The sequence below is a fragment of the Ambystoma mexicanum genome, chromosome 12 (assembly GCF_040938575.1).
Source record: "Ambystoma mexicanum isolate Mex_15411 chromosome 12, UKY_AmexF1_1, whole genome shotgun sequence".
Lineage (NCBI taxonomy): Eukaryota > Metazoa > Chordata > Amphibia > Caudata > Ambystomatidae > Ambystoma > Ambystoma mexicanum.
The window spans coordinates 54788325-54807666 of record NC_090936.1 but is presented as its reverse complement, the minus strand read 5'-3'; the positions used below and the strand labels follow the sequence as shown (position 1 = coordinate 54807666).

General features: G+C 44.8%; 1 protein-coding gene across 5 annotated transcripts in view; it reads left to right on the top strand.

Moving 5' to 3' along the window:
- The window catches only part of ANKRD26 (ankyrin repeat domain containing 26), a 915250-nt gene that overhangs the window by 229250 nt on the left and 666658 nt on the right, over positions 1-19342 (top strand). For all 5 annotated transcript variants that reach the window (XM_069627947.1, XM_069627948.1, XM_069627949.1 and 2 more), the window contains one exon: positions 13511-13569. In XM_069627947.1, coding sequence (XP_069484048.1) covers positions 13511-13569 — 59 coding nt within the window. The remainder of the gene's footprint in view (positions 1-13510; positions 13570-19342) is intronic.

The following is a 19342-nucleotide window of genomic DNA, read 5'->3' as shown; positions in this document are numbered from 1 at the left end:
CCTCTACAAGTCACCAGCCTCATTATTGGACTACCTGAATGTGGAACACGGAGCGTGCATGTCTATGCGTAGAAACTATACCTTACACACACGGAGAGGCTGGCGTGGGCGGGAACTTGCAAGGCAAAACACTGCGATGTACTGAGTGATCTGCTCACCAGGCCTTTGATCTCCTGGCTTGCGATTTGAAGGCACCTGCCTATTGCTTTGAAGTGAGAAAGTACATTAGACAGAAAGAACCAAGGCGCAGGAGGACTCTATTGGGGACTGGTGAATGACGTACCAAGACCTCTGTTTGGTTAAAGTATCCTCTGCTGGAAAACTTTTACCCGTGCAGTTCGTATTCACCATGTTATCATATGGCCTACTGGAGAGCCAGTGGTCTGTTTTATGATTAGTAATGGAAGCGGTTTAAGCCTCTATACTGTATTCCTTTTAACTCTGCACTTTGTGGCTGTCAACCGCGATAAGCTATTCACAATTAGCATATAAAACCTTCTATATCATCGCCTGTTGTGCTGTGACCAACGCCCTACCATATTGCTGACACTCTGGGACGAAAGGCTGGCCTCTCCTACCAGAAACAAAGTTAACCATGCCCAGAGGGGGAGCCAACAAGAAAAAGCAAAACACATTAGATTCTTTGGCTAGAGAAACTAACCCACCTTGCTTGGACAAGACTACCAATTCACAAACCATGATGAACACCTGTGACTCTTCCGATGAGCCATTAAGCCTTAACTAGGTGATAGACAGCATGCAAGCCGGCTTTGACTCTATGAATGATAAACTAGACGGCATCACGACTAATATAACTACTCTGAATGGCAAGATGGAGAAAGTATGCAATATGATGATGGAGGCAGAAACGCGTATTGGAGCAACGGAAGATGATGTAACTGCTTTGAAGTCCCAGATAACAAGAGTCACTTCTGACCTGAAAAGAGCCTTGTTAAAATGTGATGACTTGGAATCGCGCTCGCGCAGCTGCAATATTCACATTATCGGCCTGCTGGCAAACTTTGACAACGGCCCCATGGAAAAGAGAATTGATAACCTCCTGAAAGATCTACTTGACAAGCAAAACTTCTCAATGTTTGCGGTAGGAAGTGCCCACAGAACGCCACCGGCACGCCCTAAGCCCGGGGCTCCTCTGTCAGGATTCCATGGTACGTTTCTAGAGTTTCAAAGGTCCACAACCTTAAAAGACATACAATTACAATTCCAAGGTAAATTTCATAGACTTCATTTACTTGCACATTAAGTTAAGAAATCATCATTTAGCACAAAAACCCTTTAGATCTAGTTTTACTTAGAAGTGTGATGTTTGGGTTATGTTATTAGAAATAGAACTTGTATAAATATTCCTTAATGTTAAATTCAGGAATCGCTTATTTCCCCAAAGCAAGATAGAGAGTCTTTTCTGCAGCAGTGATTGGTGTAAATAGTTTGAGGTCGTTTGGAATGTTGCTCAGAGTTCTAAACTGCCTTTCATTTTAGCTGTCTTAGTGGCAGGTCGCAGTCTACTTGGCTCTAAGACTATGTTGTTAAATATTTATAGTTAGCTTATACTAAGAAGAGTTACTAAGGTTTCCAGAACTTCAGAAGAATAGACATTGAATTCAAGACTTTCAAAGAAGCAGTGAAGATACAGATGAAGCAAGCTAAGTGATTCACTCTTTTAAGACTTATGAAATTGAGTGAAGTTCATTTGCCTTTTACTTTAAGAAGACTTTTATTTAAGAGACTGTATTTTCTATTATCAGATTTGATTCCATTTTTATTATCTGATATCTGCATATTGCGTACATATATTTTTGTGTTCAATACGTTTATTTCGCAAAGTTTTTCTACTAACTCACGCGCGGTTTTATTTAAATATATTTTTTACAAATACGGTTAAGATCGGGCTGTACTTGTTAGGTTATTTGTAGTTACGTGCGCGAGCATATTTTGGTCTCACTTTGTCGTTATTAGTAAGGTTAGAATAAAGTACCTTACTTTCATCACGTGCCGTCGCATACACGTCCTTTTTATTGCGGAAGCAGTGCGCGGCTCGTTGGATCAAGAATTCAAGCGTCGGATGATGCGCGGTTCGTGTGTCAACAAACAAAGTGACGGTTGAAAGCGCGGTTCGTTCGGCTATGAAGCAAGAATCGGATTAATGCGCGGTTGAGTACTTTTTCATAGAAGGCGTCGGTAGGAAGCGCGGTACGTTTATCTATTAAGAAAAACATAAGACTCTTGCGCGGATCCAACTAAGTACAACAGTCATCATTATGTGCACGCAAGGCTAAAGACATCAGCAGAGTATTTTTAGAGCAGTGAACAGACATTAATTGATTTTTACGCAATATAAGTTTTGTTAAGTCAAAAGCAATTCAGTTAAGGTATTTACAATTCCTTCCATTTAAAAAGACATTTGTATCTATTGCAGCATAGAATGACATTTTCAGAGGAAGTTAATTAGATTTCTGGAAACAAGTATTTTATTAAAGTTCGAGAGAAGATCCTGGTTAAGAAGTTTAGGAAACCTATATTAAGAAACAGTTATTCAAGATCTACAGAAGCATCTACTTAACATCATCTGAAAAGAAAGCCTATAAGCATTATAGCATATGCTACAGATTTCACAGACACTGAGGACACTGAGACGAGTAATCCAGTACCAGAGGGCATCAGTGCAGTCCAGTGAAGATCTGTCTTTGTTTTGTTCTCCAATTCCCCTTTCCCCTTGGGTTTGCCGGCTTGGTAGTTTTATCTGCTGATAGACTGTAAGGCAGGCAGACTTTGGGGGAGAGGGGGGTCTGGTGGGCCAGCATCACTCCTGCAGGAAGATTCAAGATTGGACCTGACATCCTCCCAGGGCAATTATTGTGAAATTACTCAATTGCAGAGATCGGGACACAGCGCTGCGTCTTGCCAGGGAAAAAGGGCTGCTGCGCTATGTGAACATTATACTTCACTTATACCCAGATTTTCTGGCTGTCCAACAAGAACAAAGATCCTTTTAGGCCGCGAAACGTATGCTTCAAGAAAGAGCGATCCCATATGCTATGCTATATCCAGCGCGCCTACGGATCCTATATCGGGTAAGGCAGTATTTTTCTCTATCCCAGAGGAAGCACTGAACTACATTGAAGCCAATATACCAATCAACTCCAGATCAACGGAGGAAGACGTGGGAGTGACACCCCGGTCGCCATCCTGAGCAGGCTGGTGGAACACTGTCAACTTGATATAAATGGTGAGAGTGAACTCTTTATTTACAAATACTTTGTTCATTATGTAAGTAATTTTGTCCTGGTAACCTGATCATAATGTAAAGCTAGCGGGATACCTTTGATTTGGGCTGGTTCCCTTGGAATTGAGTACTTGCCCAATAGATCGCCGGCAGCCCCCGATTGGCCTGGGAGTCTAAACGGCAGCCCCCCAGGCAAGGTTGCGGGTTTCTGTTTTGTTAGTATACGATTGCACAAGTTGGGGAAGTTCAACAATTTGTGTATGAAGGGTATCTTTGTATTCTGTCTGTTTGTCCTTCATTCTCCCATCTGGTACTATGTATTATTGCTAAGGCATAACAGAAAGATAATCCCATGCATATGATTGATTTGTAACTGTATGTCAATTTGTGCTTGAGGAATATTTGTTTGTGATTATATTTTAAGTTAAGGATATTCTGCAGCCTTGAAAACGACATGTGGTCGAAACACTTTGTAGATAATAGCTCGTAGGTCAAGTAACCAAGAAGGGAGATTTGTACCATAATGCATGGTTTGTTGTTTTAGTTGAAGCTCATGTTGGGGTTCACTTGTTAATAACATTTGACTAATGGAGGATGTATATTCAATACAGAGGTACTTATCAAAGTTATAGAGTATGACTCTTTCTTATATAAAACACATTGTCTTGTGATACTATTGGTTAGGACCAGTGTCACAGTGGTCTTTTAAAAATAACGACAGAATAAAAGGCCTGATTTAAGTTGATTTGATGCGAATATAAAAGTGAATGAAACTCCATTGAACCGTCTGTCTCAAACTAATTTTTCCAAATGGAAAGGTGACATTGCTTTTTAACATCTATGTAAGAACTCACAAATACAATCCCGATAACCCAGTGCCTAGGATATTCAAAGGTTAAATGATCCCAGATCCAAATTGACTCTAAAAATAGTGACACAGCCAATGGGCCTCATTACGAGTCCGGCGGTAACCGAGGCGGTAAAACCGCCTGGTTACCGCCGGACTCGTATTACCATTCCGCCTCTGTGATTCCCCGAATTACCGGGGCATTACAACCCCGGTTTCCCGGGAATCACGGAGGCGGAATGGTGTTAATCCCCATTCCCATTGAGTCCCATCGGACTCAATGGGAATGGGGATCATGGAAACACCGGCAGCATCTCGTAATGCTGCCGGTGTTTCCTCGTCCGCCTGCAGGCCGGCGGTGTTAAACCCGCCAGGTCAGACCTGGGGGGAACATCACCTCCCGCCTGCAGGAGTCGGGATCAGGCGGTCTGGAAACAACGGTGGCGGCGGGTTTACCGCCACCGTTATTTCCGGACCGCCTGGTTTGTAATGAGGCCCAATGTCTTTAAGATTGTACTGGGTGATTTTAATACCCAAATAGAACTTCTATAACATGCAGGAAGCTTGATAAGGGATGAAGATAATTATTGGGGTACATTGTCCCCCTTCAAAATTGACATATAGCCTGGCACTGGAAATGGCCTTCCTGTACACCTTGAAACTGCAAGGTTATAATGGGAGACTGTTCGGAGATATGCTGGCTGCCCATTGGCTGACTACATCGTCTTGGAAGTGACAAACTAGACAGCCAGCAAATCCTTGACGTTCATACCGTGGGTTGAGAGTGACCATGGCCCAGTCTGTCTTCAGTTTACTGCACAAACCTTTGTATCAGTAACTTCTTTAAAAGACCTTCATTTCACTGCATGTGCTTCTCCAATAATAGAAGACAGTTTAAGTGCACAGATTTTAACGATACTCATAATGCACGTTTGATAGATTTAGCTACAGTCCTCAAAGCCTACTACCCACAGGAAAACCCAGATGCTTCTATTTTCAAAAGCTCTGTAACGAGCACTAGTCAATGCTATCTCTCCAAGTATGACAAAACCTGTCAAACAGATTCAATGCCAGGTAGAGAGCTCAGAGCTGCAAAGAAGGTTCTCTTATCTGAGATCAAAACCTCTGAAGACTGCAAACAAGGTAGCCTTGTCTCGCGTGGCTTATAAGAAACTAGCTCGAACACAAAGGAAAAGAGGCTGAAGTCAATAAATGGGAAACCTTAAAGGGAGCATTTTACACTAAAAGACTTGCTTAGTTGCTGGCATCTGAGTTCAGAGATGTTAACAAATAATTCAACATCCAATCATGAATTTGAAACCGCAATCACTAAAGTGAAATGGCTCAAACACTTTAGTAAATTACACAGAGATTCGGCCACAAAACCAGCAATTCATACAAAATATAGCTCTAATAACAGCTGAAGTGGACATGGCTCTTTAATCCCCTCAAAAAAGGCAAGGCTCCAGGTCTGGAACTTCATCGCAATTGATCTGATCAGGGAAGAACCACAGATATGGGTCTGTGCCTTCTAGCTGAAGCAATTTTTTCAGTTTTCAGACAAAGAAACCAACATCTCCCTGGGAACTATAGGCCCATCCGTTTGATTGACAATCTTTCAAAGGTATATTCTTTTAAAATTGGTTAGACAACTGGGCGTTGGAGAGGAACATTATCTCTGAGATCCAAGTAGGTTTTAAGCAGCTCCTGGGCACTATAGAGCTGGCCTTTTGTCTCCATTTGAGCTTAAGTAAACCAGTCCTTCTCGGGGCAGGGGACATTATATTGGATTTTCATGGACATTAAAACTTTATTTGATTGTGTTGATCGAAACATTCTAGGGTATGTACTAACGGGCCTCAAAATTCCATTGAACATCCTATATCCAATCCAGAAATTATATGCACACAACTCTGCCAAAATCAGATTTGGACAAGGTGGATAGAAAACAAAAGTATTTCCAGTTTTTACAGAGTTAATCAATTTTGTGTTTTTCGCCCCCTTGCTCTTTCTAATTGGCAACTGGAATTTCAAATTAAGCGGCCTATGCCTATTACAAAATAGACATTCTTCAAGCTGATGCTGTGTTGATATCTAAGACTAGATCGTGTCTATAAAAACAGCTGGAGATCCCATCAGATTTCTCTTAGAACAGGAAGTTATCAGTAAATGGAGCAAAGACAGTGGCCATGGAATGCCAGTATTCACGCAACATCAAGGCAACCATTAGCTTTAACGATGAACTGCTGTAGGAAAGGAAGTAGATTCATATGATTATTTGGGGATTAGATTCTGTAGAGGTGTAAAGTGGTATTCTCAATGTGGCAAAAGTGAACTGATCTTAATAAAAAGATTAGGAGATCTTAACACACTTTAATGCCATCTAAGCTGTCACCCCCATTAGCCTTTGATGTATGCAAGGCCAAAGCATCGTCTGCAGCACTATAGGGCAGTGATCTCTGGGGAATCGGATCTTAAGACAGTTTGACCATAATATAAAATACATTTGTGAAACAAAACCTTGGTTTAGCACTAGTTCACCCACAACATCTCTACTCGTGGAAGTAGGGTTAAAGTCTAGTACATTTAAGGCACAGTTTGATGCTCTTTCCCTTTGGTTACGGTTACACAAAAATGCCAATTTAGCCCATTATAAAAAGATGATATGGGATGTAATCCAATCTCCAGTAGGCAAATCATGAAAAACATTTCGCCATATCAAATTTCTGATGGCGAGCAAAGTCTTTAATGATCCCTTGCAGAAAGATATAATAATTTCTGACAAAATTTAGGGATGTTATAGACAAATTGGATGTTTTGTATCATTATACAAAGCTGACTTGGAGCGCAGAGCATTGCTTGAATGAAATCTCTATATATCTATATATTAAATTCAGGTTAAATGTACTTCCAGTAGCGGAGTACGCTCCTTCCTGGTCAAACGCATCTGACAAATGTTGCCCTTTAGTAACTGAAACAACTACGCATTTTCTGTTAGAATGTCGCAAGTATGCTCACCGAAGGCAAAGGTGGTTATTCACGCTTGTTTTTAACCCTTTAAGTGCCAAGGGCGAGGTATCTCGTCCTTGACAGTGCACACGCAGTGCCAAGGACGAGATGGCTCGTCCTTTTCGGCTGTCAGGGTCCGGCTTGACTGAATTCCACAGGAGCTGATGCTGGCCCCACAAACCCTCACCAGGAGTTCACCTCTCAACCCTTAAATATAAGCTGAGCTGAAAACCCCAAGAAAGGGAAAGGGGAATTTGGAGAAAATAACAACGGAGACACTGCAGCCCTGCAACCGTCTGGTAGGTTCTGGTATCTGTGGTAAACAAATACACCTGGTTACTTATATGATAAGAAAAACTTCTTTTCTAAAATTATTCTAAATAAACTCTAAACTCTTTACCTCTTAAACCTCAGTAAAAGACTTAGAGGCTAGTAAAACTGTGTGGAATATCTTCTAAATATATCTTGTGTTGTGCATATAGTTCAAGCCACTCAAGTCTCTTTAGAATCCTAAAGTGATGGCCTTTGCAAACACCTTTTCAGAACTAGATATTCTTCTTGCTTCAAAGTTCTTTTAACCTTATGTAGTTTTCAATGCTTTCATAAATTGCAGTCTTTCTCTGAAGTATTGAATTCCATTTGCATAAATTACATTAAATTACATTCTTTAACTTCCTGGAATACTGCTTTCCTTCTGCGTGTGAATTGTTTCCTTATTTACACAAAGAACGTATAGTTTCTTCCTTAAATAGCGTGTGCGATAAACACGTGAAATCAGAAGACATGAAGAATTGTCCTCGCGTTTAAAATACACACGCGATTCTTTACAAAACCTGCGCGCGTGAAAAAATACGTATACGCGATAAAAAATAACACGCGCTGGTTAAAATGGACTCGCGCTCTATCGCTACCGAACTCACGTGGAGAAACGAAACGTATTTCACGTAAAACAGTTCACGCGTTTAAAACAACTGGCGCTTCATCAAAATGGACTCGCGCTCTATCGCAAACCAACACGCGCTTTCTCATGAGACGTCTTTCAGGTAAAAAATGTACACGCGCTAAAATTCACTCGCGCAATTCTTTTGGGCACGCGCTCTATCGCAAAACACGCGCTTTCTCATGAAACGTCTTTCACGTTAAAAATATACACGCGCTAAAATTCGCTCGCTCAATTCATTTGGGCACGCGCTCTATCGCTCCGAATACCCGCGCGCTTTCAAAAACACGTAAACGACGACTTGCGAGTTCGCGCACACATTAAACAGTCTTGAAGAACATTACACGCAGTTAATTAGCTTTAAACTCCTACGCACTATCTTCAAGCTTGTTTTCCTTATAATAACTTTAACTGTAAATGTCTCTTTTCTCAAATGAATTTGAAATTTGTTAACTGTTTAAGTTTTCTTATAAAAGAAAATGAAAGTTCACTGTGACAATCTTAAATCTTTAAAAGAACGATCCCACCTGATGACTTCTTGTTCAAACTGGATCAGCAAACGATATTCTTACTTCTTTGGTAGATTTTCTGAACTCTGAAAAGGCCTTACTTAAGGAGCTTAACTTATGTACAACCAGCCACTGAATTTCTCTGGATGAAAGGCGGTTTAGAATCTTGCTAACCTCCCAAGAATCAAACCCATTGTCCTCTCCACCAATCAGGCAAACCAAACATATCATTGTTCCTTTAACCAATCAGATTAAGTTTATTTCGCTCCATCTTGACTTGGGCAAGCACAATGTGAATTCTATGTACAAACTCTTCCTGTTACTAACCCAGCCAGTCCTGACAGCACAACTAACCCAGCCAGCTCTGAAGGCACAATGTTAATCTTGTTACTCTTCCTGTTACTAACCCAGCCAGTCCTGACATCGGCACCTTGTTTTGAGCGATCCCTGCAAAGCAGGGATCGCTCAAAACTGTAATCCAACCCCCGGGCTATGTGAGGGGGAGGTCCCCCCTCACTGCCAGGGGGCTGGATTACCTTCAGTTTCACGTCGGCGTGCAACTGAAAGTAAATTCCCCGCAGCAGCCATTTTCGGCTGCTGCGGGGAAGAGAGAAGGCAAGAGACCTTCTTTGTCCGCCTCGATCTCCGGCTGTATTTCAAGCTGGAAATTGAGGCGGGTATCGATGGAAAGGGGATATTCTCCCCTTTACAACGATATCCAATGCCACCGGATCAATACAGATCCGTTTGTGACGCAGAGGGAGGGGGGGCTGCTTACTAGGTAAGCGGCCCCCCGCCCCCGTGGCCCCAAGGCATGGGGCCACAACGGCAGAGACCTCTGGGGGCAGATGATCACTAAATTGGCAGCGAATGATGTACTGCAACGGGGGTGGCCCTCAACCCCCCCACCCCAAATAGAGGGCCCCACTTCATGCAACCCTCCCTGGGGGCTGATATCTGCTCCTAGGAAGGGGCATCTGACCCCAGGGAGGGATGCATGAGGTGGGGCCCTCCGTTTGGGGTGGGGGGGGTTGAGGGCCACCCCCCGTTGTAGTGCATCATTCGCTGCCAATTTAGGGTGCCCCTCAGCCCCCCCTAAAAAGCAGCCTGTGAATTAGATTTTTTTTTTTTGTTTACCCAACTTCGCTTGGTGCAGATGGCCACATTAGTGTGGCAATCTGCCCCCAGGGTGCCCAAACCCTACTGCCCCATCTATTGGGGGTCCCGCCCCACCTTTTGTGGTGGTCCTCTCCCCCCTCACCCCAAATGGAGGTGGGGTGTACCTCACGCAGCCGTTTGTAGGAGGCCCAGGGAGGCCTGCATGAGGTGTGTCCCCCAGCCATTGGGGGTGGGGAGGGCCACCACAAAAGGTGGGGCAGGACCCCCAATAGATGGGGTAGTAGGGTTTGGGCACCCTGGGGGCAGATTGCCACACTAATGTGTCAATCTGCACCAAGCGAAGTTGGGTAAACAAAAGAAAAAATACAAATTCACAGGATGCTTTTTAGGGAGGGCTGAGGGCCACCCTAAATTGGCAGCGAATGATGTACTGCAACGGGGGGTGGCCCTCAACCCCCCCCCCCCACCCCAAATGGAGGGCCCCACCTCATGCAACCCTCCCTGGGGGCTGATATCTGCTCCTAGGAAGGGGCATCTGACCCCAGGGAGGGATGCATGAGGTGGGGCCCCCCCTATCTGCCCCCAGGGAGGGTTGCATGAGGTGGGGCCCTCCCATTTGGGGTGGGGGGGGTTGAGGGCCACCCCCCGTTGCAGTAGATCATTCTGCAGATATCAGCTCCTAGGAAGGGGCATCTGACCCCAGGGAGGGATGCATGAGGTGGGGCCCCCCCTATCTGCCCCCAGGGAGGGTTGCATGAGGTGGGGCCCTCCATTTGGGGTGGAGGGGTTGACGGCCACCCCCCGTTGCAGTACATCATTCGCTGCCAATTTAGGGTGCCCCTCAGCCCCCCCCTAAAAAGCAGCCTGTGAATTTGTATTTTTTTTTTGTTTACCCAACTTCGCTTGGTGCAGATGGCCACATTAGTGTGGCAATCTGCCCCCACGGTGCCCAAACCCTACTGCCCCATCTATTGGGGGTCCTGCCCCACCTTTTGTGGTGGCCCTCTCCCCCCCACCCCAAATGGCTTGGGGGGACACCTCATGCTGCCCTCCCTGAGCCTCCTAGGAAGGGCTGCATGATGTGCCCCCCCTCCGTTCGGTGTGGGTGAGGAGAGGGCCGCCACAAATGGTGGGACAGGCCCCCCAGTGGGTGGGGCAGTAAGGTTTGGGCACCCCGGGGCCAGATTGGCACACCAATGTGCCCCTCTGCATCAGGGCAAGTTTCGTAAAGAAAGAAAAAATGGAAAATGGTGGAACGCTTTTTAGGGGGGGCTGTGGGGCACCCCAAAGGGTCTGGGAAGTTTCTAATGGGATGGGGCATTGACCCCCCCCCCCAACGGCAATGGAGTGGGTGCCATGTCATGCAGCCCTCCCTGGGACCAGATATCTGCTCCTAGAAATGGACGCCTGAGCCCAGGGAGGAGTGTAGGACAGCCCCGCCCATTATCTGCCCCTGGAGAGGGCTACATGAGATGGGCCACCCCTCCAATTTGGCCATGTGTGGGTTCCCACGGGTGTCCTCTTTTGGAAAATGCATGGGGTTCCCTGTTTTCCTTGCTGGCTTCGACACCCTAGGCCCAAATCTGTAGGTTGCCCACATGAACACAATGGGCAGTGGCGAAAGGCTTGCGGTGACCAGTGGGTTACCCTTTTCCTTTTGCGCCCCCGGTAGGTGCACCCACACATGTGAGGTACCGTTTTCATCGGGACACCTGTGGGAACGCGGGACGGTAGGCCATGTGTTGTTGGGGGCGTGTTTCGATGGGTGCCCCGACCGAAATGTGCGAAAAAGGCGTTTTTTTCCCCTCATTTCGGACTTTGCGGGGCTGTCTGGGTAATAAATTCTGGGGCGATGTGCGCAAATCATACCTCTGCGGATTCCCACGGGTGTCCTCTTTTCGGAAATGCATGGGGTTCCCTGTTTTCCTTGGTGGCTTGGACACCCGAGGCCCATATCTGTATGTTGTGCCGGTCGGCAGAATGTCTGAGATTTCGCTCTGAAAACAAACTTGGGGTTACTTGTGTTTTAGGCTTTCCCCTTGGCGGCCAGGTAGGTGCACCCACACATGTGAGGTACCGTTTTCATCGGGACACCTGTGGGAACGCGGGACGGTAGGCCATGTGTTGTGTTTGTGTGGATTTCATAACGTTTTGACCCATTTGCTTGTGCCCTATGTCTCACAACCCTTTCATTTCCCAAATGTGACCTAAATTTAGTCACTGCTTTAGCCACCATACACTTTTGTAACCTGCACAAGTCACCTACCCTTGAAAAGGTCTGCCTGTGCTCTTTCAAAAAATGTATGCTTGCCGTTCCTCACCACATTGGTTTTCCCGATTTACACATGCTAAGTGCGTCTGGTCAGGCCGTGAGCGTAAAACTCCTGTGTACCATGGCTCAGTGTTTGGCTTGTGGTATTGCTTGTTTTGTAAAACACTACAAAAAATGTATGCTCTCCTAACTGCAAGAGTCGGGGGAATGTAGCGGAGCATTGCTTTTCTCAAAATTCATAGAAGCCATTGCTGTACCAAGCCAACCATGTCCAACACATACCTTTTTTTCGGTCATTTTCCCGCTTTTCCCCCAATCGATGGCAGTTTCCCCTACCTAGTTGTTGCCTGACCTATGCAAATCACCCCTTCCTAAACTTGGAATCTTGTCTACATTTCAGAAATATATGCCTTTCTGTCCTCCAATTTGGCTTTCCTTCCCTTTTCTTCCATTCCGTCCATGCATGTCCAATTGGCAAAAATGGCCAAAATCGCCTACCTCTCACAAAACGGTTGATAACCACATCAAAATAATTTTTTTCCATTTCCACTCAACCTGTCCTTGAAAGCCAGGAAATTGGGGAACTCCGCACAGCAAACCATTTGTTCCTAGCTCTTACAAGGAAAAAACCACAGGCTTCTTTGTACATCATTTTATGAAAAAAAAAAACATTTTCGCCATTTTTGCTTATTTTCTCTCACCCCCCTACAGCAACCTGGGATTCCTGGGTGGCGTTACGACCGCCTACATGTGGGGAAAAAAAGGAGCCAAATTTGGCCGAGATATCTCATGTAACAAAAAAGTTACAAGCCATTGAATGGCCACATTCCAAAATCACCAAAAAAGGCCTTGGCACTGGGGAGAAATACCCATGGCACTTAAAGGCTTAAATATCAGACTGGTTGCTGCAAGACACATTTACTGTATGTGATAATGGCCGTCAGGAGTTTGCCGGTAGCGGGTTACCGGCAAACTCTTCTTAGCGTTACCAGCACACGATAACCCGGTACTACCGGGATATTACGGGCGCCGGCAACAGCGGTAAATTCCCATTAGATGGAGTCCGAAATGGAATGGGAACCTCTGAATCACCGGCATCGCTGTCAACGGTGCCAGTGATTCAGTGAATTCTCTGGCGGTAGGGGCCTAAACTACTGGCAGGTCAGACCTGCCGGTGGTTCACTGCCCCTACCGGCAGACAGAGTATGCCGATCCGGAAAAAATGACAGAGCCCGTATTACTGGCCGTTTCACTAGGAATTTTCCCGGACCGGCATGCTCATAATGAGGCCCAATTTATTTAAATTAATTTGATGATTTTATGATGCCATATGATGAATTGTGCAAACTGTTAATTGCGATGCATTTTTTGGGCAAGTTCCCTACATAAAGGTTGTTCTGACTCTGAAATACAAGTCTGTTTCATGTTAATGACAATTACATGTATTCTTCAAATAATATGCACATGTAATTATGCCTTTTGAATCCACCCACCTTTTGGTTAAAAAGAAAAGTCTCCACTGTGAAGAATTATTTATTGAATCTTAAAAAAATGTTATGTTTCCTTACAGATTTAATGTCAGAGCTGGGTCTGGAAGAAGATGATGCCTTGTCGGGTTTTGATTCTGAGGTACAGTGCTCCAATTCCATTCATTTATTGGTGAAAACTGGTATACATATACTTTCAGATCATTGAAGTTATTCTCTGTGCCGAGTTAGTAGAATGGCCGCATATCTACATAACACCAAAATGTAAAAACATTTGTTTGGTTTGCTTCTCTAAGTTCTGTTTTATAGTATATTGATGTTTAAACTAATAAATACTTTGGTAAAAATGTGGTGGACTTGGATGTTTGTAGAAAGCAGTGATTGGTCCATGAGTTGGAAACTTACCTTTTCCAGGTAACGGGGCATGGATTTTAGTGTGGACACTGTTTTTATTCATAGTATGTACAACATGTTTCAAATGACTGGAGCCCTTTTGAAGGACAGCATGCCACACCCGGGATGAGCAGTCGACAAATAACTGCTAATTATTAGAAAGTATTTTACTAGTGGCAGTCAGGAAATGGGGATTGGGTTATAACAGATGAAAACCTAATTTTAGAAGCATTTAACCAGGCTTCCCACTAGGGACCTCAATTCACCAAAATACCAGGTTTAGTGGACGTGACATCACAAGCCCTACCACATCACAGCTAGTGATGTCAATTGACCTTGGACCCTGATGTTATCAGAGGAAGTGCTGTCAGATGGTCTTTGACCTAGATGACATCCCAAGCAGTGGCTTAAACAAAGCATTCAATAAGTTAAACATTAAGAACATACATACTTTCTAAAGCAGATGAGCAACTATTTCTGTAATCAACCACATGGATGTGTTAAGAGTATGTTTATGATATAAAAGGGTACACCCAGCCGAACCAACCAACATGGGCAAGGGGCATTTTATTGTCATCTTATGCCATTCACAGCCATACTTGCCAGATGTAGTCATACAATGCCAAATATAGTACTACTATTCAATGTGCTCCCATGATATGCTAGGTACAGTGGTAAGATGGATTTCCAAAATCATCCATTGTGGGAGGATTTTGGGAGGCCACCCTATGCATGGCAAACAGAGAAGACACTGGGGGTCATTACAACCCTGCCGCTCTGGTAACAACGGTGCTGGTAGGCTTACCGGCACCATTGTTACCGGACCAGCAGAGTACAAGTTTGCGAGCGGGATGCCCCTCCCGCCCGCCAGTTCTGACCAATGGAACTCGATGGGAATGGGGAGTTTCTTGTTTCCGGCTGTAATTCCCCGGTAGTTTCCCATTGCCAGGCGCCAGAAAAATAAATGACTCTGGCGGCAGCCGTGCCCTTTTTTCCGGCACGGCTACCGCCAGACTCATAATGAGGCCCACTAAGAAGTTAGATAAAATCCAATCAAGGTAAGGTAGCTGAATAGTCCAGGCTTAGTGTTAGGAAAGCTGGAGAGTTGTCTAGGGATACAATTAGTCCACACAGAGCAACACGAAAAAAAATCAGAAAGTGCAGCAAACGGGTGACTCATAAGTGCAGAGAGAAGGGACTCTAGGGTTGCAGATACAGACCACAAGTGCTAGGGAAGCCGTGAGGCAGTGCAAAGTACAACTGGACATGCAGGACCCTGGACCCAATTTCAGAGGGTAGACAAAGACGGATATGTCTCCTCTGTTAAAGATAGTTAGCTAAGGAATCCGGGTAAGGCTCTCGCAACCAGGACTAATGTCTGGTAGAGAGACTCCCAGCACCCTCCCCTTGTTAATTTGCATAATTTAAGTAGCTTTGGGTCTCACCCTAAGTTACTAGGGGTATCCACACGTGGACCACTTGCTCACTATTCTTAGAGAAGGAAGCTCCACCCTACTGACAAGGTCCAACCAGACTGAAACAGGTGTCTGGGGTTGCTGTTGGTACTCTTTTTCAGATGAGAATTGCCTAGTATTTCGGTGCTCGACTGCCCCAGGGCAGGACAAAGACTGCTATGTTTTGGAAATGTCACCTCTGTGAAAGATAGTGAGCTAAAGAATCTGTGTAAGGCTCTGGCAACCAGGACTAATGTCTGGCAGAGAGACTCCCAGGACCCCCTTGTTAATTTGGAAATGGCATCCTCACCAGAATGATTAACCTGTTGGCAGTCATCTTTAAAAATACAATCCACTCTGAATCTCCCATTTTCTGTTGCCATACCTAGACAATAATTGGCAGAATCATGACCCAGGGAAAGCAAGGGTGCCAGAGAAGTCTGTGCAAACAAAAACATACAGAGGTTGAACTGCAAGTGCTGGTGAATGAGCTTGTCTGCCATGCTGAAGAACTGTAAGGAAGCAGACTGCAGAGGACCTTTGGCCAGAGGAAGTCTGCCATCTGGGCCACCACCAGGGACAAGGCCTTTGCAGTGGGCATTGTCCCATGGGACAGTGAAAACTGCAGCAAGAAGTAGAAAGAACGGAAGGCCAGGGTCCCCAGCCTCATCACCAGGCACAGGCGAAAGACCACAGACACAGGAGGTGGCACCATAGAAGCCTTCGCCCTGACTTTTTCGGAGGAAAAGGCCAGATCCATCCTCCACATGAAAGGGATAAAGAGGATCGGCAGTGCCGAAGGGGAGGGCGGCAAGTTTTTCAGTTCCCACCCCCATGTGAAGTGAATGTGCAGGCCAAAAGCATGCCTCACCCAGCATAGATGAGCACAATGGTCATGGGAATGGAAACCACATGGCAATCTGTACAAAGGTACAGTGGCTACATGCATCTGTCAGGAAAGGTGGTATACTGTTGTAATGCACATGCACTGTAGGGGAAATGTGCATGTTAAGCCATGCAACCATGGGAAGCACCCATGTGTGCTTTGACAGTCCATGTTGCAAAATTAACCACCTGCGCCCCACAACAATAAGCCAAATTTGCAGGCCAACAGGCAATGTCCTCATGCGTGTGCCGTCTACAATATTCTGAGAAAATATCCGAAAGAAAATGCAGAATGCACTTTTACTGTGCATTCCGCAGTAACAGAAATACTGAATTCCACTTTACTGAACGAGGGGTCCGGAGGTGTCTCCTGCTCGCCATGTTCAGTAAAATGGGATTTGGGGGTTGCGTGGGTACAATAAATATCCAAAATAAAAAGAATAGACCCTGCAGTGGCAGTTCCAACCCACGGTGGGATTTCGGAACGGACGTTGCAGGGGCGATGTGGGAGTCGAGGCACAGGGAAAAAGGAAAGTGTGCCGCCAACAAGTAATTATGGGTAAAAGGGTAGAGGGTAAGGGGATGCAGGAAAAAGTGATCTATGTGATCACAGCGCTGTGCCATTTTCAGATGCAACATTTTCATCAGCAGCATTTTGGCCCACGCAGTGATCACATAGATCTGTGTACACTACTCCTGCCTAGCATTAGCTGTACTTATTGGCTTAAAACCAACCCATGAGAATTGAAGAGACCTAGGCTAATCAGCCTTCGGTGTGGGCTGCACACCCTATTTCCCACTCTATGGTTGCGCATGATAATTCAGAGGTTAAAAGTTTGTTTTGTTAAATCCTTCTTGAATTCATTCGCATGAGAAAATCCTTGGTTCTTTGTGGTGTATACGTTTAAATATTTTATTCATTCACGGGTGAAGTGCGGATGCGAAGAAATGCGAAAGCATTTCAGACTAGACAACATCCTTCATCAGGCCCTATATTTTGCACCTAATCCATAGTCAATCGATCAAAATGTACATTTCAGAACCAAGCCCAAACAGCAGCATCATCCAATTAGTGCAACAATGTTCATAGGCCGATCAGCAGTACCGATCCTTAAATAGAAGTATAGCATGCAATGAGACTTGTATATCATGGAAACGGTGATGTGTGTTCAATTTATCAAGAACATAAACGTTTGTAAATGTAAGCCACAAGACAGACAGACATGTACAACAGGTGACAACAAATGAGAGAACATAAAAAGAATTTTAGCCAATAAGTCACAACCATGTTACATTCTTTGATTCAAAGATTTTACCAGAGCGTGTTCTCTACAATTTTTACTGTTGTAGCCCTAGTCATCCAGTTACTATCTATCTGGTTGTTGTGCCCGTAACTGTACTAATCATAAGATTAATATACATACTGTACTTATCCATCACTCGAACCACGTTTGTGCCAGCATGCAAGTGTGTCACATTACTGATTGTCCTATATAGGCGTCAAATCTTCTGTCGCAGACCCTGTTAGTGTACAAATCCATCCCTTATGCTAAATCTATGGATAAATGCTATTATCGACCACTGTGGAGTGTCCCCTGCTGACCATTGTGATCTACATGGAAGGTGAATTGGTTTTCACGAAACGTAATAACATCTAACACTCTGTGAGACTTGTAGTCTTATCAAGATGTTCAAGTGCCGAAATCCTGCAGGAGCAGACGAATAGTCCTCTAGACCCCCAAACCAGTTCTCCCAGCAGTCAATTTACAACAACTACTGAGGAAACAGACCAAGGGAAAGGGGAAGTGGATAAAATAACAAACGGCCAGGATTCCTTCTTCGATACCCTCAAACTTCAGAATGCCTCAGAATTCTGGCAACCTTCAATAAATAAATCATTAGTTATACATCAATTTTTTAATTTTTATTTCAAAAGATAAACTTCTCCCTCAGCCCTCTGATTACCTGACTGACTGCGCCCCTAGCCTGAAGGCAACTCCATGGAATTGAATGAAGTTCTTGAAACAGCTGCTCTGCTCTCAACTGCTGCTGCAACTCACAGCTGACTCCCTGTAGTGTTTTCAGAACCTTTGCTTTGGTGTGCTTACTGGTATATACTTAAATGCTGCCCAGTTACAAACTGCTGCTTCAACTCACTGCTGACTCTCTGTAGAGATTTCTGTAACTTTGCTTTATGGTAATTATTTTTTAGCTGCTCCGCTTACAACTGTTGCTTCAAAACGTTTGCTTACCTTTTTTTGTGGTAACTATATACAGCGTTATTGAACAACTAAGTGTTCTTTTTTCATTCTGGAAGGAATTTTTCCTAAACGTTTTAAAACATGCTCCCAATGAGTTTGTCCATGCACTAAGTTTTCTTTAGCGTGTTATCCAGTCTCCTCTGACTGGAATCTGAAGTGTTAAATCTTTCTTTGCTTTCACTATATGCACTGCTGTATTGTATTCAAAGAGACTCGCGCAAGGAAACTCACTTAATTTCTCTGCGCCTGGATCACTTTGGCTTTGCAGACCGCTGTTCACTGCAACCGCATAAACAGCTGACCGCCACTGTTTATCTTTCTTTTCTGTGCAACAGGGCGCCAATAGGAACGTGACACGGCTTCCCTTCAATAGCTCTCTTTCACGCCAGTCCATGTCGCAACGTCCTTTTCTTTAACACGAAACGGGTCCGGCAAGTTTGAAACATATATGTTTCAGGTAACTTCACGCGCAAGGCCTTATTGAAGTACATGCATACTCTGCAGATGCCAGAGCGCGCGCAGCTTCAATCCATGCAATGCCAGAGCGCATGCAGCTTCATTCCATGCACTTTACTTTTAGACTGTTCACAGTTCCAATTCATCTTCAAATACAATTAACTTTTTCCAAATGCGACTAAACGTTTGTTACGCTCACCTGATTCCCACAGGGGCGTAGATCGAACCCGGACAGCTGCGGCCTCCACCAGCGTGAAGCGTAGGGCAAAGATGACCGTCTGGACGGACCCCCTCAGTCTTGTAAGCTTGACTCGTAGAAATATTCTCCTGTAGATGGAGAAAGGTATTTAGCCCCGTGGGTGTGAATGCAGACCCCCCCCCCCTCCCTGCTCCCGATCTCCCCACTTGCCACCTCCGATATTCCCAGTCCGTGTCCTCACCTTATGTTTTTGATTGGTGAGCTCTC